Genomic DNA, 24205 nt, shown 5'->3' with positions numbered 1-24205 from the left:
GACATCATTCTGCTTTAAGTTCAGTTGTGTGAGTTAACTCAATTAAAAACGACTTTTGAATTCATTTCTGGAACTTTAAATTTTATGAGAATTTACTAGTTAAAGGTCAATAGTGTGCATCTAGGTAGTGTCAAACGTATATGAACCAATTATTGAGTATAAGAGACTTGAGTTCTGTATTTGAAATATTAGTTTTGACAAAACTTCATCAGTGTTTTATCCTCAAAGAGTCTATATGTCACTTAAAAATGACAGCCGGATCTAACCAAAAATTCCGTTGGTCTATTAATGACTGGTGGTCAATCTGTCTATATTATTTTATTAGTTGTTTTGATTCATGGAAGCAAACAAGCAATTGCCGCTATTTTCGGCAATTTTCCGGCTATGTTTTTCTTATTTGTTTAAAAAGGTGATCTGAAAATTAGTGGAATCGGAAAAAGCGTTTAAAATGAGACGCGGATGCTCGGTAATGTGACTTTACACGTAATGTTCCGACCCCGCTCATGTGCATATTTGACCTAATGGTCTATTCAACCGGAAGAGATAGGAAATTTCAAAGATTTCTATATTGTTCAACAAACCATTAAATGAAAGTAATGCCGCATTAGAAGATTGATATTTCCATATGATGAAAATACGAGATATGAAGAATAAAAAAAAACAAAAAATACTAGATGTCAACGTTGATAAAAAACCAAATCACAAAATGAAAATGGCACTAGATAACGCCTAAAAAAACAAATTGACCTCTACATCGCTAAATAGATATGAAACTTGTCCTTAATGAAACATCGTAACAATTAGAAAAATAATTGCAGAAAGGGCAGAGTGCACAAACAAAAAAATTTAGCAGGAAAACCTTGTCACAGCCGATATATCGTAATAAATTCACTACAAGCAATATAAAATCAATTTTGCATTCTGTCAAAGCCCGAAAAACTCCGATTAGTTAGTTGTTGCGGCCAGGAAACAAAGAACAATTTCAACACTCAGATATCGCATATAACTAAAACGGCATTTTTCAAATAAAAATGCGTAGTATCAAAGCCAAGAGACCATTATTTGATAATAAATCAATTACAAAACTGCTCCTTGATTCTCTGGAAAGAAAATACGGCCTGTCTTTACAGAGACTAAGCCACCTTTAAACGAAAGAAGCTAAAAATTAAAAAAGCTGAATCATTATTTTATTTTATAATGCTGATTTTTTATTTAAATATCATGAAAACAATTAGCTTTCAACAGACAAGAAAAAGAAAACAATTTAATCTTTAACTCCGTTGTTGTAAAATTCGGAGTGTTCTGAATGAGACTAAGCAATAAGACTTCACAAAACAATGAACATGACCAGAACTCAAAATTAAAAGAACTAATCTCCGAAACCACAGTATTGAAGCCATTAAAACTGTGAGATATCAAAAACAATTAAGAGTGTGATGGTCTGAAGGTATTTTTTTGCTTCTCATCTCAGTTGATAATCAATCGTCCTCTTTGTAAAGGGTCTACGTGAAAAAGACGAACGAACATGAATCAATGACCATTTCTGAGAACTCATAAAAGTTCTTTTAAAAACAAATGGTCTTAGCCCTATAAACTTGAGTTGAATAAAATAAACAACAAATTAGTCAATAATTGCTTCAGCAAAAAAGTGGTAAGACCGATCAATAATGGAAATAAGAATGATCATTTCGAGGCAAGAAAAAATCAAGAACATCAAATTCCCATTTGTTTTTAGACAATGATTTATATGAAAGTCATTAAGTCCAAAATCTACAAAATGAAATTAATGAATTTGCCCCTTCTAATTTTCAAGGGAAACAATTGAGACTTTTGATGAGCTAAAAAAAATTTTTGACAACCACAAAACAACAACAAACAATTGTAAAAATTTAAAATTTTGAAAAATTTACGAGAGAACAGTGTCGCAGCAGTCAAAACCATAATACATTCATCAAGAAAATTGAAAAAATTTCATTGCTTTTTCTTAGACGTCACTTAGATTTTTCAATAAAGAGAATTGCTAAGCAAACAAAATTGAACCTCAAAAATTGGCAATCATGAATAAATCAAAACGTTTTTAGGAAAATGGTATTACCAAAGCCGAGAAACGGTATTAAAAATTAGAACCCTTACGGAAACAAAATGCTATTTCAAATGAAAAAATGTATGAGCTTTTTTACCGAGACTAGGCTACAGATGATATAAATGATGCACAGTTCAGAACTTCACTCTTATTTTTGCAAAACAAATAAGTACAAAGTAATGAAAGCCATTAGATATCAATTGAAAACACGCTATTGTTATGATTCTAACAAACACAGCAGCTAAATAAATTTTTTATATAGTGAGACTAATTCATGAACCTGCAAAATGAACAGTAAGTGCAAGCAAAACACAAGAATTCAGTTGAAATTTTTTAAAACGTTTTGTCGGAGTCTTAATACACATGAACTCAAACTCAAAAGCTAATATCTTGTGTTCATTGGAGCTCATTTTATGTTAAAGGGGGCTTGCTTCAATTGGATATTACTATGAAATCATTTTATTGAGTAATTAACATAAAAAAGGCAAACTAAAAATTGCAAATAATTTTCCCAAAAAAAAAGATCGCGGCCCACTATATTTCAAACGAATTTTAGACTATAAGACTCGACAAAGAGAACAAAGCTAGCCCTGATGTAGCTGCAGGTCCCACTAACCCTCTAATTTTTCCAATTATCAGCAAAAAAAACAATTAGGCGAATGAAATCTTTCAATATCAAATACAAACGATGCATTTTGTATACATACGAGTTAAATTAGTGAAAACCGGCCAATTTTTTAATTAAAGGAGTTCTTTGTAGGAAGTTTGAACAGAAATAGCCCTCTTCTGCAGGTGAAATGATTCTGTTAGCAGTTTTCAGGTCTCTACTTCTGGCAAACTTAAAAAAAATGGGCTTTGAGAGCATATTTGACAACATTTTTGATGAGAAAGTCCGAACTTCGAACAATAAAGCTAAATTTTAACAAAAAACTCGAATCAAACTATTCAGCAACCCTTCTCTGTCCTTATTGGTAAAATAACACTATTCTTGTGATTTTGAACAATTTTTAGCAATATTAATAAAAAAAAATTAGGCTAAAATGACAAAAAAATATGAACAAAAACAACGGTAATTGGTCTTTTACTCACAAAACTGTAAACCTCAATTTTTACTTGGCAAAAACAGAACTCGGAAAAAAACATTTTAATTCTATTTGTTACACTTGACGGGCTTTTAAATGATACCACACAAATCTCTCTACGATGAATATATCTATCGGCGAAAATTGACAAAGCAAAAAAAACATTTGAAAATGTAGTTCCTCTCCCCCACTAAAGTTGGAAAGGATTAAAAAAGTTTGTCCACTGAAGGTTGCCGTTTTAGATAAAATGAGAAAAAGTGACAATCAATGTAAAATGACTGCAAAAAGCAAGAAAAGCTAGTTGATAGTTTAAATTTACCATTTGACATTAATTTTGTTGGCAAATTAAAAGTGCGTCGAATCACGAAAAAGGGTTTGCCTTTGATAATAAAATGTTTAAAGCTTTGAAAGTAGGCAAAACCGCAAAAATATGAAATGCAAGAATTTTGCCAATAGCGACTCAGCTCCACTTCGATTCGCAGCCCGTAAAAACCAAAAAATTCACTTTTCATAAATTTTGCATATTATTTTATATAAAAAATGTGATTTTTGTGATTTTGCATATAAATATATTTGAGTTTTTTAAATTTGGGACTGTTGATCCCAGCAGCATATCAGTAACCTACTTATATCAGCTACTTATTACGTTTTATTAAGTTGAAAAAAAAAACATTTATGTGCCTCAAATTAATATTTGGAAAAAATTTCAAACATTTTTAAGACATTTTTTATCATTATTTGATTAATGAACAAAACGTTCAAATGATTGAACTAAAAGTAAATCCTGCTTGTTGGAATAAAATTGATATTGTAAAATAACATATCTTTTTATAAAAAAACTTTTGAAATTCAACAGTTTTACTATTAGTGCCATTAAAAATTTATTTGAAATTAAACATTGTCAGAAACCAGAATGTTTCGACATACTAGAAATTGAAAAAAAACTAATGTTAAATAAAAAAGGTTTGAAAAACAAAAAATTTAATGTTTTTCTATGCAACCATTTTTTGAATTACTGCAGAATTCACAAAAAAAAATCTAAAATTCAGAAAAAGTTCTCCATATCCGTATCTCCATATTATTTCATGAGTTTGACGTTGCCCATTTTTTTAAAAAATGAAGAAAATTTTTGGTAAACTTCAACTAAATGTCGGTTGGATAAATCAAAGAAATTATTGATGAGCGCGCCACAAGGGTTTTAGAATAATACCACTACTCTCATGTCTTTCTCTAATTTAATTTTAGAAGTGTCAAAAGTGATGGAAGGAAAAAGACAGGTTTCTTTAGAATTCTTTCCCTACACCAGACAATTTAGGCTTCAAACATAGAAAACTTATAGAAAATACACATTTTAAATATAGAAAATATAGATTTCAAACATAAAAAATTTCAAGTTCCTCGTTGAGTTTTTTCGGTGTCATTGGTATGTTTTTATAGTCTTAAAAATATAGAAAAACAATTTATTTAATTTTTTTCTCCTAATCATATCAAGGCTCGGTGAATAATAATTAGTGAATTGAATCCCTTGATTAATTGTTCCTAACCCGGTTTACACCTATGCATCGCCATTAATTAATTAATTGCTCCCCAACAAAGTATTTTGCAATTATATTAGCCCTGCAATCTTTTTATGCAGTTTTTCGCTTGACAGAATTTTCGTCTGACCTTTTTAAATTTTTGTCTTCAAAAGCGGGAGATAAACAGTTAACGCCCGGAATGCATTATGTGGCTTTGCAACTCTCTTAGAGCCTTATGTCATACTAGTTTTTAAATATGAGATTCACTGAAACTGTTTTGAGGAGCAAATTTGTTGGTGTGAAGAGCGGCAAGAGTGATACACTCGCTTAACATCCGCTACACTCAGCCACTCACCCCCACTCGCATCCCGCATCCACAGCGCTCCATCGTTCACCATCCTCCACCTGGCAATTTGGACCCCCTTCTTGTACAGCCCTACCAACCATATCTCCCCCTATTGCTTGACACCCCTAGCATGCTAGCAGCCCTAAGCTCTAGCCGGCTTCTACTGAAGCAAACCGCTTGCCAATCTTTTGAGAACAATTCGCCGAATGATAGTCGGTTATGTTTGTTTAACATGTTGGTTTCATCTTTTAGCTTAAACTAAATAAAAAAAATCTTTTTTCGACTAGTTTTGTCATCGAGCTAATAAAATTTCAATAAATTCGCACATTTTCTGAAAACAAAATTCTCCGAGATGCAAGTTTGGAATTTCCGCGTATTTATTTTAAAAAAGTAATAGTATGGAATTAAAAACAACTTTTTCCTTTTGTAACCGAACACACGGAAGCTTTTTTACGTTCTAAAATTATTCATACCAAACCTTTTTTTTGGACGAAACCGATGAAACCGACCATTCCAAAGCTTTCTTAGGTTTGAAACCAAACATAGCGTTGATTTTTTTCAAATGACTTGTCGTTTTCGGGACTCGGGTCCCATTCTTCTTGAAATTATTGGGACTTTAAATTATTGGGACTTTAAATTATTGGGACTTTAAATTATTGCGACTGTAAAAGTGACTGCGGATCTCGAAATCTCTTGTTCGAAACAGTTAAATTGATCTCTTTTCAATTTTTGAATGGTGCTTAATTGGTTCAGGTGGCTACTATTACGCCTATGACGCAGATGGTGGGCACAAATACAAGGTTTACTACTCCGCGGATGAAAAGAAGAAGAAAGACGACAGGGGTAAAGACCAGAGTAGTCACAGCGACTCATCTAAGGAGGTCGTAATGTACAACGAGTATGGATCAGAAAAACAACCATCATCTCATGACCCGGACCACGATAAGAAGAAAGATAAACATAAAGAACCTGTGAGTATTATCAGTTTTATCAATAGCCGCGAAGCGATAGCGGCTATTATTGGTGACATCGTGGTTGTTACAATTCAAAGAATTTGAATTGTATTGGGGCGGTGTCTTTTTTTAAAGATCTGTTCACACATTTTCAAGATTTTTGAAGTCAAATTGGAGTAGTGATTTTGGTAACGCCGATACCGGAAGTGGACCAAAAAAGCGAGTGGTTTTGCGGTGTGAAATTTTTTTGCTCTAAATTTAAAGTAGAGTGAGAAAATGGTGTTGGAACAAAAATTCGCTTTCTCGCTAGTGGTTTTTGTTCACATGCGGCAATTTCACTTTGATTTTTACAGTTTTTTTTTCGATTTTTTGGACCGGATTTTTTTGTAAGTGGTTTTCCCAATCAATTTATAGTTCATTCTAGGCCTAGTTTTTTGTTTGAACTAAATTTCAATTTCACGCTTATGGTTTTTTGTTCACATGCGGCAGTTTGACATTGATTTTCTGTTTTATCTGTGATTTACTGTGAGTATTATCAGTTTTGTAAACATTTGTCCCTGATTCGCTGATTTTAGTTGACATTAATTATTCAGAAATGTTTGAAAAATGTGAATGTTGACTGGGCTTGGATTCTGTAAGGCCTTGCTCAAGGTTCGATAAGTAATGGAAACATAATGATGGAAATACTAATTGAAAAAAAGTTGGATACAATTTCACCCCAAAACTTTCAAACCAACTCATTAACCTTCGTTGGCGAGCTGATATTGCACACATATTCAAAATCTTCAGATACGTCATATAGAAAACAGTATCAAACTCAATTATATTCAACTGCAAAAATTAGCATTATTAACCAAAAATTGGCAATTATATGAAAATTTATGTATATGACTTGTCGGAAAAAAGAGAATTTCATAATATTTACATAAAAACATTGTAATTATGTAAAAATTATGTAAAATTATGTTAAAAAGTAAAAAAAAAACATTGCACGTTAAAACCAAGTAAAAAAGTAGTAAAAAATGAAATTCGTCATGAGGGATCTATACAGGCGCAACTACTGTGAAAATGGACCAGTACTAGATTCGAGACAGTGCCAGCTTATCTCATGCACAAATTACATTAGGTTGTTTTCTCTCAACATTCAAACAATTCTAGCAATAGATACTTCTAGTTTTTGTAACTCAACAGTTATGCAAACACGGAAACACACTCTCTCATTATAATATTTTGTATAACGACAATATTTTTTTCAAAAAAAATATCTTTTCCTTGGCTCCCATTGTAGAATTTTTTGCTAATGCCATAAAAAAAGACACTTAACCATGTAACTACTGATCTCTTCATCACGTCGAATTTGACAGCGTTGTTTAGACTACAGCTGTAAATTGTGCAGTAGGATTACTTGCACATTTCAGGTAAAACTACGTGCACTTTATTAACAGCGCAGAAGATCAGTAATCAAGTAATGCATGCGCAAAGAATGGCACTTTTTCCTTCAATATAACAATTACATTCCTGGGTAGAGATTTAAGCGGGTGTAAGCTGAAAATTCTGTACGAAATGAGCTAAAAGTGTTGAAATTATGCAAGGAATATGCTGAATGTGTTGAAAGTTGTTATAGGGGCTGAATGTGCTGAATAAAAAAATTTTCAGCGCTTGTCAACACAATTCCTACAAATTTTTAACACATTTTTCAGCATATCTCTTACATAGTTTCAGCAAAAACAAAAATTCCGAATTCAGCACTTTTAGAGCAATCCTTACATAAATTCAGAGCAAATTTCTTACAAAAACAGCACATCTTTTGTCACCTTCCTTACAAAAACTCAACGCTTTAAAATTTCAGCAAAATTCTTTCATAATTTTAGCGCTTGGGAAAAAAGAGTATTTCAGCGCCCCAAGCACTTTCCCTACAGAGTTTCATCGCTTTTCTCACAAAACAGCACCACATCTTTCGACACATTCCTAACATAAAATCAACACTTCAAAATTTCAGCAAAAATCAATCAAATAGTCTGGGGATGAACACCAGCTGCGATAACCGCTTCATCTTAAGTGTTGAAAATTTTCTTAGAGTCTTTTGGTATTTTCCAACCTAACTGTTGGATTGCTCTGGTGCAATGATGCTTAGTCTTGCGTCGGTGCGACTTCTGTATTCACAGAAGCTAAAAATTTTTTTCAAAAAATTACGATTTTGTTATTTTTCAAATTGGTAAGAAAACCGTCGAAAATGCGAAAGATAAGTGCTAAAATTGTGTGAGATAAAAACTGAAAGTACTGAAAATTATATAAGTAATGCACTGACGGCCGCCGAAAAAAATTCAGCGGTCAAATTTTACATAGTTTTCCGCTTAATGTGTTGACAAGTGCTGAAATAATGTGAGCAATGTATTTAAAATTCAGCATTTAACCGGACAGTTATGCAGGATTTTACCGCTGAAAAACGTTTTTTTTTCAGCGGCTATCAGCGCATTTCTTACTTAAATTTTAGCAAAAACCTCGACCCGGGTTGTGTTATGCTGAACTTCTGGATCTAAGATGCAAACCAATCAAATTCGAATAAACAGTGTAAACTGTTCATTTTTATTAGTATTATTAACATTTTAATTATTTCAAGTTTTGCCAAAGACATCAACACCATGAATGTTTGTATCTATTCTGTTTTGCCCCTCCCCACAACCCAGCTTAGTGGGCTTATATTTTTATGCCCCCCCCCCCCCGCCCCGTCTTATATTTTTTACGCCCCGTCGAACGTGCTTTTTTCTTATACATGATAACGTGCTATATAACATTATGTAATTTGTAACTGGGGGGGGGGGGTAAAATATACAGGGGGGAACAGAATAGATCCGAATGTTTTTATCAAGGTGTAGCAAGTTTAGTTTCACTGCTCGGTTATTTAAGTTTGATATTTTCTGAAATATCAAATGGATATGTATCAACAATGGACTGAACTGATATGGGATGCTTAGGCTGCGGAGTTCTATCCACAATACCAGATAAATAATCCGCATTTGCGAGCAAACTCGTGTCTGTAATTTGATGCCGAATTTTGTTTCGCTCCATAAAAATACCCAATGACTCATAGTAATCTCGATACTTCCAATTTCCGCCCGCGATCTTGGAAGATAAAGTTATGACAGCTGCTGGAATGCCGTACGAATGTGAGACAATTAAACCGTGTAAGCTTGAAGACAATACTTTTTTACAAGATGTCACGTCTTTAGGTACGTCATCAACGTGATTTTTGAAGTCATACGGAACTGTAATTGGTACGATTTTGATCACGGCTTTATCACTTTTGTTCAGCGCAGAAGTGACAGTGGTTGAGTCCACATAATGAGGTATTATACATACAGCATACTTTGACGCTCGTTCCATTGGGTAAATTTTTGAAGTTAGAAGGCCGGGGTCTTTAGCGACAAAAGGCATAACTCCTTGTAAAGCAAGAACTGAAACTTGACTTTCGGGACCGCGGACGCTGAAAAGTTTTCGATTGGTTGTCAAATTTTGTCCTACTGACGTCATTGGTGACGTCATTGGTGACGTAAATGGAACTTTTGGTTTGTTGATCAAACCACTGCCCCAAATATACCAAGAACCTCGATCATTTAGAGCATTTTGTAGAATGCTTCCCACCCCGTACAGTGTGGCTTTAGTTCCTCTGCCGGCGTGAACTGTTATCCCGCTAAGTTTCTCAAGTAAGTCGGGCCCCACAATATCCCCCCAATTTGAATAGCCCAACCCTCTAGGGTGAAAATAATGCATCGAAACGGCTCGTCCGATTTTTAAAATTTGGCCTCCAAATTTTCTGATGTCGCTGATATTATATGTAGGTATTGTAATGTGATTGATAACTAATTGAAATAACATGAATTTTATCTGTGATTGGTCGTAATATGTTGATGACGTCACAATGCCAAGTTTCCGTATCTGTTCAATGTCTGATTCTGAGTCTGCTTTAAGTAACAAAGCTTTGCAAACCAGCTCAAGATGGATCGAGTTTTTAATGAAGGAAGATATCTTCCGTTTACAAAATTCGTTTGTAATTCCAGAATTGGATCTGTAGAACCGTTTCTGCAGATAATAAAGCGCAAAGTGTCTTGTATCTTTAGCTGTTAGAATGTGCCTATATCCTCTTGTATTCGAATTTGTAAATGAAAATATCCCTTGTTCTTTCACAGACCTAAAACAATTATAGCTATTAATTGATGACCTATTAGAAATTAGTGCCCACCCCCCCCCCCCCCCCCCCGCTATTATTTTCTATATGCGATTTATATATGTAAATCACCAAAAGTCGTCAAATGTATAAATTCACGATTAGATTCTCTGCATAATCGTAATCGAAGGATCTGGTTCTCAATTTGTCAGATATTCAGTGCGGGCTTTGAACATTTCAAGCACTCCCAGTTTTTGTAGAGGGAAAAAGTTATTCTGATTCTCACGAAGATGGAAAACTCTGTCAGATATCTGAAACCCAACCTGACTGCTGCCTGAAATTCTTTTTTTATTATCCAAGGTTTTTGTGTTTTTAAATTTGATAACAACGCAAAAGTTATGTTCACTGTGAACATGATATCCGGTCTTAACTGTTTCGACAGTGGAGAATTGATCCAACAAAGTTTCTCTATATACTGCAATCTAATTCCTCGTCTTTTCTGCGTCGCAGGGTAATTCAAAATGGTTGAACAGGTCAAGCGTTATCTCTATGTGGTGGATTTTGAAATTCGTCATGTTCAATTCTGAGTCTAAGGACAGGGAACCAGTGAAGACTTTTGCCCTCTCCGATGAGAAAATAGAATCTAGCGTGTTTTTGTCTGGCCGGTGGTTCATGTCTTGGCTTCAGCCAGTCGAGCAACTTTTTGTCAAGTCATCATTCAACAAAAGAAACGCAGAATTTGAATTATAATTGCAAATCTAAATGAAGAGTGCACACGTCCCCGATCAATTGCCAGCTTCCTCTCTGCTTTGAGCTCTGCCAGTCTGGGTACTGGAGTCTTTCGGTCTTAACCAGTGCGCATACGTTGCATTTGTCGAGTTCCCACTATTTTTCAGCACATCATTTTGTTTCAGATAACCCAACAGCCTCTGCCACGTTTTGGAACTTTAACTCCTGAAGTCTTGAACGCTGCTTGATTTTTTTCATGTTTTTCTAGCTGTAATTCCTCACAACATTTGCTGCATTGCATTGTCTCGTTCCAAGTGGAAGCTTGACCAGCTTCTTGTAGCTTTGTAAGCAGATCCTGTCTTCTGATGAAGAGGCTATCTAAAAGCTCAGGTTCCTGAAGCTGCAGCCAAAGCAGGTGTGCCACCGAATTCACAATTGTCGGGGTGTCTATTTTTTGAATCTGCCCGTTTAAGAATACCGAAACCTTTCACAAATCTCGAGTTCCGTCATCTCCCACGCAGTCAAGCGTCATCAGCGTGTTGGTCGTAGAGTCAGCGTCAAATGGCGCCACACACTTCCTCTTTTCTTCATGGTTTCCTGGCAACTCTGTTTCCTACCCCTTTGTGTTGTTTTTACAGCCCTTCCCCTTCTGTTCGTGGGAGTCTTCATTAGGCGATGACTCGGGCTTGATCCGCTGTTACCTTGAATGATTCTTAGAGCCCCTCCTTGGTGTTGGCGCCACAAAAATTGTTATCTATAGAAGATAATTCCGTGTCTTTTCTGTGCAAGTCAACGCATCCTTTTCCGTTCTCAATTTTGATCTGAGCGATCAGTGCAATTTATGATGGCAAAGATTATGACTGTCAAACACTACGTTAATTTTGTTTTAAACAATATTTTTCTGACTTAAAATATTGTTGGACCCTGTTAAAACCCTGTTCCGTTGTGAATTGTTGCTGAAATGAAAACGTTTGTGGTTAAATGTAAAAAATATCAAAAAAAATTATAGTAGAAATTGAAGATTCACAGGATAGATCCAATTTGTTATTTGTATTTGTGAGATGGAAAGGGCTTAAAACACTCACGTGTACATTTTAAAATGCCGAAAGTCTGCAGTGCCAGAAGTTAAAATGCCAGAAGTTGCTACTTAGCCAGAAGTTGAAGTGCTTTGACTTTCGTCATGTTAAAACGTGCGTGTTTTGTGTTTTAAGCATGGTTAAGTGACTCTGCTTGAAGTCACTGAGAACTTCTGGTGTTTATCGAGAACCGGGAGACGGTTCAAGATATTAAGTCAGAATTTCGAAGTGACTTCTGCAGAGTCACTTAACCATGCTTAAAACACAAAACACGCACGTTTTAAAATGACAAAAGTCAACGGAATTCAACTTCTGGTTAAATACCAACTTCTGTCATTTTAACTTCTGGCACTGCAGACTTTATGCATATTAAAATGTGCACGTGATTGTTTTAAGAATGGTTAAGTGACTCTTCAGAAGTCACTTTGAAATTCTGACTTAATATCTTGAAACGTTTCGCGGTTCTCGATAAACGCCAGAAGTTTTCAGTGACTTCAAGCAGAGTCACTTAACCATTACCCAATATTTACGGTACCAATATGCCCATTAACAATTAGAAAAATTAGGGAATGTGTCTAATCTTAGCATCATCAATTATAAATTGATCCCAAAAACTGATTGAGTACGCTTTGCCCTCAAATCTCACTTTTTTCTGGATGGCTCGAAACAAAAAAAGCACTTAAAGATAAGCTTGGGAGGTTTCAGCATCATTCAACTAACAGTGATCAACGAAAAACTAAACCGGACCGCCTCAATAAGATATTTTTATTCTCGGGTAAACTAGGCCTGGATCGTTTCAATAATTCCTCTATTTTGAATCGACTGTACTAGACAATATCTCGTTAAGTTAAATACAATAAATAACTTTAAATAATTAAGTCTAAGTTAAGTTTGATGTTGATTTCTTACAAAAGTTGTAACCTAACTAACTCATGGAAATTTCAAAGAGGAAATTCGAAAATTCCTCGCATTAACATAATTTAATCTACGATATCACTCAGCACTTTATGTGAAATACAGTCAAGATTGACTTCTTGTTCCCAACCCACCTGTGGGGGGAGGAACTATATACTCAAATGGGTTTCTTAGGCAATTTTGGTCGATCGATATATTCATCACAGAGAAATGTGAGTGGTATCATTAAAAAGCTGGTCCAGCGTAGAATTCAAAATTAAAATGATTTTTTTGAGTTTCGTTTTTTTGAGGAGTTACCGAGGATTGAAGTTTTGTGTGAACTTAAATTTCACGCCAAAAAATGAACCAATTTTGTGTTCCCAGTAGACTAAGGGCAATAAAAAAGACTATTTCTGGTCTGATAGGGAGTTTCACTATCAGAAAAAATTCAAATTCTATTTGAGAGATTTGTTTTTATAAAACTTTTCTACTGTTTTTGTTTTTATAAGTCACCTAGAGACAAGTCACTTTTCATATCGAGGTTCTGTTAGTGACAAACTTCCTTTACAGTCAACTGAAGCTCAATGAACAAAAAAAGTGTTTTAAAGGAATTGCTCATGTTTTTTTTGTCTTCGACTCTGAGTTTTCGTAATTTTAAGGAAATTTTGAATTTCTCGTTGAGATTTTACTCTTTTTTCGAAGTTTTATGGCATGGAATCCTTGCCTAACAGCGCAATTTTTTCCGTAATGAGATTTCAGTAAACATATCTAGTGTTTTGAGAGGACAGCTATTGGCTGTTAATACTTTAAAAATAATTTTTCGACAATTTTTTTGGAACTTTAACCAATCATAAACATATTATCGTGAACTGTAAGTCGGTTTCAGTGATGACTGCACCCTCTTCCATCCTACTGTGATCAATTTTAATCTGTCTGGCGGTTTTATCTTCTACTTTTTAGTTATATGACTTCAATAACGCAAGATTTCGAAAACTTTCAATTCTTTTTTTTGAATATTTCCGTATTATTGGTTACTTTTAAAATCGTATCGCATTTTCCTAAAATTGACAGCTCCAGTGGCGTAAAGTAGACGTTCAGTGGATCATGTATAAAATTTTCAGAGAAACGCCTGTAGTTTAGATGGATTCGACCTTTTCTTCTCGCACTTTTCTCTTGAATTGTTTCTGTTTTTGTTGTTGTTGTTGCTGTTGTTTTCATAGTCATAAGACTTGTTGTGATGTCTTATTGATCACCTCTGCATGACAAACATCCCTATATTCCCATCAGTAGTGATATCAGTGTATTTGAGTGTTTTTAGTGAGTACTGTTGAAATCTATTGAGTTTAATGGCTGTTAAGAATTTAAAGATAATTCTTCGAAAATTTTTCTGAACTTTAACCAATCTTAAAAATTTTCTGAACTGTTAGTCAACCTACGTCTTGAGAGAACTCACTTCCTTTTACTGCAACTAAATGAAATCTTTTTAGCGGATTTATCTTCTAACTATTGTTTATATGACTTCAATGACACAAGAATTCATTTTTTTTTACTTTTGGATATTTTCGTATTATCGGATACTTTTGAATTCGAATCACAATATCAAAATATTATACAGATTCTCCAAATACTATTTCAACCCTATTGGCTTAGAGAAGACATTCAGTGGATCACAGATAAAGTTTTCAGAGAATAGCTAATGGTTTAATGGCTTCGACATTTTCTTCTCGCACTTTTCTTATGAATTTTGGTTTTCGCCTGTTTTTGTGGTTGTTTTCAAAGTCTTAAGATTTATTGTGATGTCTTATTGATTTTCTATGAGAAAAATCGTTTTCCTGCAATCGTGTTATTTCAGAGCGTAGTTATTGACGTCCGTTGAAAGCTATTGAGGTTAACGGCTGTTAAGACTTTAAAAATAGTTTTTCGAATTTTTACTTTGAACGATTACAAATCCTAAACATTTTTCGTGAACTATTGATCAATCTTAGTAATAACAGGAGATTTTTATTTCTAGTGCAGCCAAAACTAATCTGGTTAGCGGTTTTATCTTCTACTTATTAGTTTTAAAACTTCAATGCCACGAATTTTCTTTTTTTTTTTTAATTTCAGGTACTTTTTCCTATTTTTGGATCATTTTGAAATCTTATCACATTATACTATTGCTGTTAGTTACCATTGGTTTAAAAAAACCTTCAACGGGTCAAAGAAAAAATTTACAGAGCAGAGCTTATGATTTAAATTGCTCGGACACTTTCTTCTGGCACTTTCATACTGATTTTTTGGTTTTTGCCTGTCTTTGTTGTTGTTTTCATTGTCAATAAATTGTTGTAAGTTCTTATTGTTAATTTTTTGTGCATAAACAAGACTGGCAAAAAAACTTGTTGTCCCAACGAGGTGTAATTTAGCGTAATTAACGGCTTCCGTTGAAAGCTAATAAATTTAATGGCGTTGAAACTAGGGGCTTTCTCAAAAATTTCGTGATTCTAATGTATTCATTCATATTTGATTTTTTGAAATTATATTAATTGGAAAAACGAATCCAATTGCTGTTAAAAAATTAATTGAAAACACAAATGTTTTTTTGTGAAAAAGTTATTTTTTAACGCCTTCGACACATTTCTCGATCAATTTTTTACTTGAGTTTGCTATTTTTGCCCGTTTTCGTTCTTTAGGTAGCCGTAAATTGCTGACAGGTCTCCTAAGTTCTTGTCATAGGGGATTGAATTAACGATGTTAACCAAAGCAGAGAGTTGATAGCGAGTAGTCCTAAAGTTTATGGTATACTTTTTCAATTTTTTTTTCAAGTTTTTTCAGTTTTAGTTGTTCATTTCGTCAAATTGTAACCTATTTTCATCAATGAGAGGTCACGTCCAGTTTCTTTTATTTCAAAATATAACATATCTTTTGATTATATTTAACAGCGATGCTTTTTTTTCTTTAATATGTGCGTTTTTGAAAATGATTTTTGAGTGGTCAATTTTTGCGTTTCTTTTTCTCTCCTTTCAGAACAATCGCGTATTAACAGATCCCAATGGTTTTCAAATGCGGCTCGAATAAATTATTTCATCTCTCAGTTGAATTCCTGCAGCTGAATTAGTAGAAATAAGAATTGAAATACAAATACATAATATTCAGATAATAGCCAATAAATTTAATGGTAGCAACAGTTCGCGTTTTCGCAAATCGTTCGTAATTGTTTAAGTTTTTGCTTAGTTCGTTTATATGGCTTAATCTTCCAAAATACAGTTTCTTCTGCTTTTGTAATTACTTTTTAGTAATTTATCAAGGATTTTTAGTTAAAAACTAATGGTTTTTTATGACTTTTGAAATTTCTTGGTTTAAAAAAAAATGATTTATTTTTGAATTTCGCCTCATTGTTCGTTCTCTTTGTCGACTTGTTACATAGTGTCACTAAAAAAAAACTTTTCATCCGCTGTATAGTTAAGAGAAAGTAAATTTGAGTAGTTAAGGTTTTATCTGACTGCATTTTGACGTTGTTACTATGTGCTTTTAAATTTAGATATTCAGTTTTTGTCGTGTTTTTTGTTTTTGCTAATTTTGTTGTTTGTTTTTTTGTCTCGTGGTCTTTTTAATGTCAGATCTCACTGGCGCTGTAATGAGGCATGGCATTATGTAATTCCAGTAGTAGATAGGTTGTGTAACGATTGTTTTAAACTCAAATATCTATTTTTGTTATCTATTCATTTGTTGACAATTAAGTCAAAAATGTAGATGAGCTCGGGTCGGAACATCATGTGCAAACGCACATTAAACGAGCCTCCTTGTAGCCCTTATCTTCCCCTTATAGCCCTCATCTTAGTGGCCAGATAACCTATAGCACCCACCCTCCGCCATCATAGTAACTATACCATAATGGGGGGCTATAATTTCATGGGGGCTATAATGGGAGAGACCCAAATGTCCTTTGAGTATATGCCCCCCCATATACCCCCCCCTACGATGTAGCAGCGGATAATAAATGCGCTTACCCGTTATTCCTTGTCAATCCCATTGTCTGGTTCAGTTTAGGAGCACCAGCTTGGCTGACATAATAAAAAGACGACTGATAGGGAGCAATAATTAGAATCCCCATCAACAAAAAAGTCAATAAAAACAGAGCACAATTTGTGAAAAATGTTCTGGTAAGTTGCTGCTCAAACGGCTTCAACTTCAACCTGTACAGAAATTGGGCTATAATTAACACAGTTATTCCTATAACCTTCCATTTCGTCTCTGATTGGCCGAAATCAAACCCATCTAATAGGACAGCGCTTGACAAAATTGTGATTGGTCGTTTCAGGATATTGAGTAAACCATGCGATACTGCGTTTTCCACGTGACTTAGCACCTGTAGAGAGTAAAAGTTATACAAAGTATGCGAACACGAGGCGTAGATCAGATTTTTAATCCAAATAATATTGGTTAAAAATTCTGAAATTTGATTGGTTTGTGTGAGCACCACAATTAGCCAATAAGGGGTCACTATTGCTAAGCAACAAAAAGATATTCGCCCTAGTTGTTCAAAAGGTGGAGCTTCTTTGATCTGAGAGAATTTTAAATATACGTTTCGGCAAGCGAATGATAAATTTGACAAGCATGCTAAAAACACGGCCGACCACGAAAACTGTAAGTCAGTATATGCTGAAATACACGCTCCTAAAACTGCGACTGCCATGTAAAAATTCTGATATGCGTCCTGATGTTGATCGAAAATAAGCGCTGATAAAGTAACGGTAAAAATTGGCTCTAAACATTTGATAACTTGGTTTAAAGAAACTGACGTCAAAGCTAAAGACAATAACGTTGCCAGGTTACCACTGAAGTAAAACACACTAATTAAGGCATCTTGATCGGTAACGAATGAAACTTGCCCAAAAATTAACTGTTTTATATAAGTTAGGGATGCGAATGAATATTGCCCGAACATAAGTGTCGACACGGCTAAGTTGACAGACGGAAAATGGGTCAACTTTTTAGCCGAAATAACATTGACAGACGAGAAAAAATACCACATACATATCGTTGTAATCAATAGAAATGATAAATAGCAAGTATTGAATTTGGGATTTGAAGATTTTTCTTTATCGGATGTCATAATTGGGCTAATAGTACTCAAAGTTCCGTTTTGCTTTGAATTTTCTGAGCTCATTTTTGAAACTTGACTTTTGACTCACCGCATTGGGATTTATTGCTCATTAGCCTTTGACTTTTCTAAATGATTTTGTAAAGTATCTAGCCGTCTTAATACCTTTTTGATAAAAAAAAATCTTTTTAAACTGAAAAGCCCACTGTGCGTCAACCTTAAATGACCTCCAATTGAAACGGCAGCAATTCCTGATTTTTTTTTGGTTCACAAACTAGCTGTGATATAGACTTGACATAACCATAATAAAAAATGATGATGATAATGAATTTACAAATTAAGTTTTTGTTTGCTAAAAAATAACTTTTGCTCAAAAATCATAAAATTGATTATAAATTGACAAAATAAATGGTAGTCTCATTTCATATTGAGTAAATTCTTTATATCGATTTATTGATGGTATTATAAGCCACATATCTTATAGAAAATTAGGCAAAAGGTGGTAAAAATATGTTTGAACGCTGAAAATGTACTTGAAACAATCAGACGCGATTTCAAAGTGATGTGGCGAGATTTTAAGAGAAAAGATGGCGAATTTTTGAATGGAGTGTACTACAAAAGTAGCAGAGAGAGTACAAAAAATACATATTGAAATAAGTTATCAGCTGGCGTTCTTTAATTATTAATTCACAATTTTCCCAGTTCTGGTGCAGTAGACTATTCTATGGAAATCTTTTCACGAGATACTCTATGTTACTTATTAACAAGTTTCAATTGCTTTCACGCATCGTAGACGCTATCTACGGCGCAAATTTACAAAACCACAATTTCGATAGACAATAATTCACGAAATAAAGTTTCTTCATAAAACTTATTGTAAGCAAACTGATGAAACTCGAGATTCTGTGCAACGTAAATATTTACTAAGACAAATAGAAACGAAACAAATAAAATAACTGTTTTGTTGTCGTGTTTTATTGTTTAATAGGTAAATTTTATCATCTGTTGGAAAAAAAATGAAAGTTAAGGTTTGCGGGACAAAATTTTAAGGCGTTTTTTTCACACAGATGAAAAATTGGAGCATGATATCTGTTCACGTACTAAAGCATTCTTCGTTTGCATGCGAAAGAAACTAATGCCAAAAATAACAGATATGCATAAAAGATTGATAAAAATTCATGAATACCGATATTATAATTGATACCATACGTAGGATACAACAAACAAACTAGTTTCATGATTACTGATGCGAAAAAAAGTCCATATGTGTATTTATAAACTGAGCTGGTTCCAATTTTTGTGCTATTTTGCACTCTGAATCAAAGAAAAAACAAATGAGAGACTTCATTTACTTTCATTTTTAAGAAAAACTTTTTAGAAGTCACCAGAATAGTTTAGCGTACATTAAAGGAACCTATCTTTGCTGCAGTGGAAATGGTTTCATGGTTCCTAAAAGGGACGCAAAACAATACACCAAAATAAAAAGATGGGAAAACTGGGAAAACCTGAGAAGAGTTGCTCAACTCTTGAAGAAAATAAGGAAGCTCTGCACTATGAAGTCAAAACTCATTCTATTTAGGCTCTGCAAAAATATTAGACTAATCATTAAAAAAGGCTGTTTTGAGAATCCTATAATCGAATTCCTCAACGTTGCAGAAAAAAAGTTTTTCATAATAAATCATCACAAATATCTAAGAATGTTTCCACTCAATCAACCAGCTCAAAAGAAAACTTTTTAAAACAGCAAATAGAAGAATATTAGTTTGTATTTGATTTGACGTATTTTATTCGAATATAGCTAGGATACGTATAGGAACAAAAATCGTGACTTGAAATTTAAAATAGGTATTCTTTCGTAAAACTTAAAAAAAGACGAAAAGTTTATACTTCATCGCGGAAAACAGAAAATTGTTTTCGAATCAATTAAATTGCAACCATTTGGAAACGAAAATGAGAAAAATTCTTAGAGAAGCACAAGAAGTTATTATAACTCGTTTTTTATTTTAAAGAAGAAACTTAGGCAATTCAACAAATTTTAGCCCTAAGGCAAAATCTCAAAAATAGTGTATCTTGGACTGGAGTAGGTCTGAATATTGAAAGCAAAATTAAGATTCTAACATTCTCAGAGCTTTGCTTAATAGCAAAAAGCATTCGTAAAAATCTGAAACGGAATGTTGAAAACTTACTTAAATTAGAATTTCATTACAGTTTGGTTTAGAGTCAATTGTTGAATTTCCGGTCACTGTCCGTCATTACTTCTCTCCGTCTCTCTCTCACATACATTACATACACACACAAAGAGAATCACACATATACAAACCCCAACACAAAAAAAAACAATTTAAAATTTTTTTTTTGTATTGGCCACTGATCTTTACTCAAGTTTGGTCTCGTTCAATTAAGTCTTCATAGTGTTTTCTGTTGAAAAAGTGTGGACTCGTTGGAACAATTAAATAAGTAAATGAAAACAATGAAACTAAAGTTTTTGAGCTTATTCGAATAAAATTTGTGCGTTTTGATGTCTCATGAGCATAATGAAAACATTAGTTTTTAAAATCTTGCAGATGTGCTACCAACGTGATCTGAATAACAAACTTTTGAATTTCAACAAACTTACAGCCGCATTTTTAAATTAAATTTGTAATTTTTCTCTTTTTTATTATTCCTGACTTTTTTTGCACTCTTCCTCTATTTGAGTAACTTTCTCTTTCTCTTTTTCTGTCTATCTCTCTTTCTCCCTCTCTCTCTCTCTCTCTCTCTCTCTCTCTCTCTCTCTCTCTCTCTCTCTCTCTCTCTCTCTCTCTCTCTCTCTCTCTTTGAAAGAAAAGAAATTATGATAAAGTGAACGTTTTGTCTCAATATTATTCGCAAATTAGTTTTTCGTTAATAATTTGACAACCGTTTAGAAGTTGACTTCTAATTTCTTTGTAAATCGCCTTTGCAAAACACTTCCGACGGTGTGTTTACCTTTCAAAGTGTTTAGAAATAGAAATTTTATAACAATTTAACGTAACCACAATAATAGCCAACTTTATTGTACTATTAAAATTGTAGAGAGTTAGGACTTTTAGTTAAACTTTATGTTTCCGAGTAGTTGTTCTGAATTGCATGGATTGTTTGTGATTCATGTTTTCAAATCTAAAATATTTGACGCAATCTAAACTCAAGATAAGCTGAACTCTTTGAATGCTACATCAACACTAAATTACGGTTAACGCCTGTAAGCTAAACAAACTGACAACAGTTTGCTGGTTTTTCGAAACAACGTGTTGACCAATTAATTAACTAGAAGTACAAAAAATGTTTACACTTGCATTTTTCAAAAGCTTTTATTATATATCAATTTTCATACAGGAAAGATACTATTACAGTTGGTAACACAATGTTGGTTGATTTTTCCATGCTTGATATAATAGGCACTGGACAAGTTAAACAGGAGAAAGATTCGTTCGATTTTTTTCTTCAAATATACTATTTTAATCGCTATATTTTTCAGGACTTTGAAAAGACCCCTTCGATGGTAACGAGTCTCTTGTCATTTTCAGCTGAATAATATTGAAAATTCTTTACAGTGTTTTCTCGCAACAGCGTAAATCTTCAATGCTCAATAACAGATGGGTTCAGTTTAGGTTTTCGTTTAAAACAGTAGTAAAAGAAAATTTCAAAAGCGGTAATAATGCAACATATCTTTGTTCTTTGATTTCCTCCTAAAAATTATAGTTTACTTGATACAGCATCCATGATAGACTCAAAGAAAAATGACGGCGTTTAATGTGCAGACGAGACTACAGTGCACCAAATAAGCACTCATATGACTCAGTACTTGATCAGAATACACGGAAGCGAACAAAATTTCGAACAAAAATTCCACAAGTATGCAAGGGTTGAGAAGATTTGTAATAGAAAAGCTTCAGAAAATCTATTGAAATACAACTAGTCTTCTAGAATTGAGTCATATAATGAGATAACAAACTTTTTTTAACGGCGTACAAAGATTCAATATTATATCACAGACAATTAAGTTTAAAGGAAAGTTACGCGCGTGTGCGTATGTGTGTGTGTGCGTTTGTGTGTATGTATGTGTGTGTGTGTGTATGTAATTATGTATGTATGTATGTATGTAAGTATGTATGTATGTATGTATGTATGTATGTATGTGTGTGTGTGTGTGTTTGTGTGTGTATGTGTGTTGCGTCTCTCTCTCTCTCTCTCTCTCTCTCTCTCTCTCTCTCTCTCTCTCTCTCTCTCTCTCTCTCTCTCTTTCACTCTCACTGAAAGAAAAAGTCTTTAGATAATAGAATTTTGTTAATGTTTGGCCTCAAGTTTGTTCGCAAATTATTTCTTCGATTACTAACTGGTCAATCATTTAAATTTTAACTTCTAAATTCAGACTGTGTGTTTCTTTTTAGAAGGTTTTTGTTTAGAAAAAATTGATAAAAATATAACGTAACCACAATAATGGCGAACTTATTGTACTATGAAAACTCTGCAAAGAATTAGAGAAACTAATTTAAACTTTATGTCTCTGAGAAGACTTGGATGGATTGTTTTTAATTTATGTTTTCAAATCGTAAAATTTTTGGCGCATTCCAATCCCAAAGAATACTGAACACCTTGAATGGTACTAGAGCTCTAAATTACATTTTACTCTAGCAAGCTGAGCAAACTGATCGTACTTTACGAATTTCATTTAAAAAAATACCCAGACTTAGAGTACTTAAGAAAGATATATCTGTGGCACCTTCGAAAAAATTTTCTGAACAAAAATTGTCTTCGAGCTACAGAAATCGAGATAGAATAAAATCCTTATAAAAAATTATATTTACAGCTAATAAATCGACATATAGACCGGGGCGTGGTATTTTGCTATTTGCGCAAATTTGATCGCTGCCAGCTTAAAGCTGTTTTTTGCCCGTTGTATTAATCATTACAAAAGTAAATTCAATTAAGCTCCATATAAACTTGATGGGCTGGCGGACATCGGCAATTTTTTTTTAAAAATGTGCAGGCCGCATGCGAATTGAGTGAAACAGAAAAACCAGACAACTTTTTTCGGAAACGAAAACAGAGCAAGCGTAATGAAAAATGACTTTAGTTGAAAAGCGTCCAAAATGGAATAAACTACCATGTCACATATTGTCAACGGGTTCAAAGGTAAGTTTCCAACATAAAATGACGGAAATTCTGAGACAACGGCATAAAATGTTTTATTGAACAGAAATTTGAGACACTTTATGTCTTAATTTTCTGCTTAAAAACGTGCCTGAGGTAAAATATCATTATATTTTTTCAACTGATAATAAGTGATTTGTTTTGACTGATATGGATTAACATGTTAATTATAAGTCTTCGATAATAGTTGTGAAAATTACTTCTATGAATTGAGAAATATGTATTGGAAAAATAAAAACGGAATCTTTTAGATAGTTAATTTGAAGAAATAAAGAAATATAGAGTTATGAATATTTAGTTCGTGCAACGTTATTTTTGAGATGTGTCCAACTTTTTTCATTGCACGGAAGATCTTCATAACTTTTCCGCTCAAAGTTTCTGATTCGAAATATCGGGTTTTGTTCTAAAGGGTTCATTTCATGATTGTACAGAAGCTCTCTGTCAGGCACTAATACACCGCCCAACTCCACCCCACCTCACCATCTGAAACGATGCTATTTTGTCTACTATCTGACGTTTTGATACCTCATTAGGGTTACTTTCAAACTATAAAATCCCCTCACTCCTTCAACTAACTGGAGTGGAACAAAAACACTACCATAAATCCACCACTAGTGCTAGTTGCTAATTTTTTCGAGAAGGCTCCCACTTTGCAAAATTTTTTCTATAAAACTACATAACGGATGAATTTTCAAAAAGGGTGCTACTATCTTTACAAAATTGAGCACTAAAAGTGTGCAAAAATATTAATAAAAAGTCAAATTTTAGCTAGCTTTTCGCAAAGTGTTTTGTTACTTGCTTAACAGGGGCGTGGTCACGAAATCAATAAAAGAAAAAGTGAGATAGTTGATGTGATTGTACCACTACAGTTGTGATGTCATCAATTATTCATCCACTTGTTCTCTAGTGTCGCCCACACCAGCCTTACGCTTCAGCTGTTTTGGGTGGGCACAAAATGCTGATTTGACCAACAAATGCATGTGAAAAAAATGCCGATAACTTGTCTCAACCTCACAATACGTAACTCAATAGCCCGTGTCGAATGTTCTCTGGCCATTTCCTCCCATTTTCAAAAATGGCAAAATTTTACTTCCCCAGGCATGTAACC

General features: G+C 33.7%; 2 protein-coding genes across 5 annotated transcripts in view; one reads left to right on the top strand and one right to left on the bottom strand.

Moving 5' to 3' along the window:
• LOC142352838 (uncharacterized) overlaps nt 1–24205 on the top strand; it is a 108977-nt gene that overhangs the window by 30550 nt on the left and 54222 nt on the right. For all 3 annotated transcript variants that reach the window (XM_075404999.1, XM_075404991.1, XM_075405007.1), the window contains exon 6: nt 5783–5999. In XM_075404999.1, the coding sequence (XP_075261114.1) occupies nt 5783–5999 (217 nt within the window). The remainder of the gene's footprint in view (nt 1–5782; nt 6000–24205) is intronic.
• Nucleotides 8715–19123, bottom strand: LOC142344055 (uncharacterized). 2 transcript variants are annotated; one of them, XM_075395540.1, is made up of 3 exons: nt 18743–19123; nt 16832–17986; nt 8715–10170 (listed from the first exon to the last, which is right to left on the bottom strand). In XM_075395540.1, the coding sequence occupies exons 2-3, from the start codon at nt 17935–17937 to the stop codon at nt 8880–8882; spliced, it is 2397 nt and encodes a 798-aa protein (XP_075251655.1). In that variant the 5' UTR covers nt 17938–17986; nt 18743–19123; the 3' UTR covers nt 8715–8879. The 2 variants fall into 2 exon arrangements, with proteins under 2 accessions (XP_075251655.1, XP_075251646.1); XM_075395531.1 differs by lacking the exon at nt 18743–19123 and having other exon boundaries at nt 16832–18619.

This window comes from Convolutriloba macropyga, chromosome 1 (assembly GCF_964194025.1).
Source record: "Convolutriloba macropyga chromosome 1, txConMacr16.3, whole genome shotgun sequence".
Taxonomy (NCBI): domain Eukaryota; kingdom Metazoa; phylum Xenacoelomorpha; order Acoela; family Convolutidae; genus Convolutriloba; species Convolutriloba macropyga.
The sequence above is the reverse complement of the archived record's forward strand: the minus strand, read 5'-3'. Positions and strand labels throughout refer to the sequence as shown.

What these genes read in the sequence shown, in the direction of transcription:
- LOC142344055 (XM_075395531.1), bottom strand. Translation starts at nt 17,991, where the DNA reads ATGAGCTCAGAAAATTCAAAGCAAAACGGAACTTTGAGTACTATTAGC. An exon ending in GGATTGACAAGGAATAACGG is followed by an intron (nt 10,171 to 16,831) that starts GTAAGCGCATTT and finishes TAATTGTTTTAG; the next exon opens with GTCTGTGAAAGAACAAGGGA.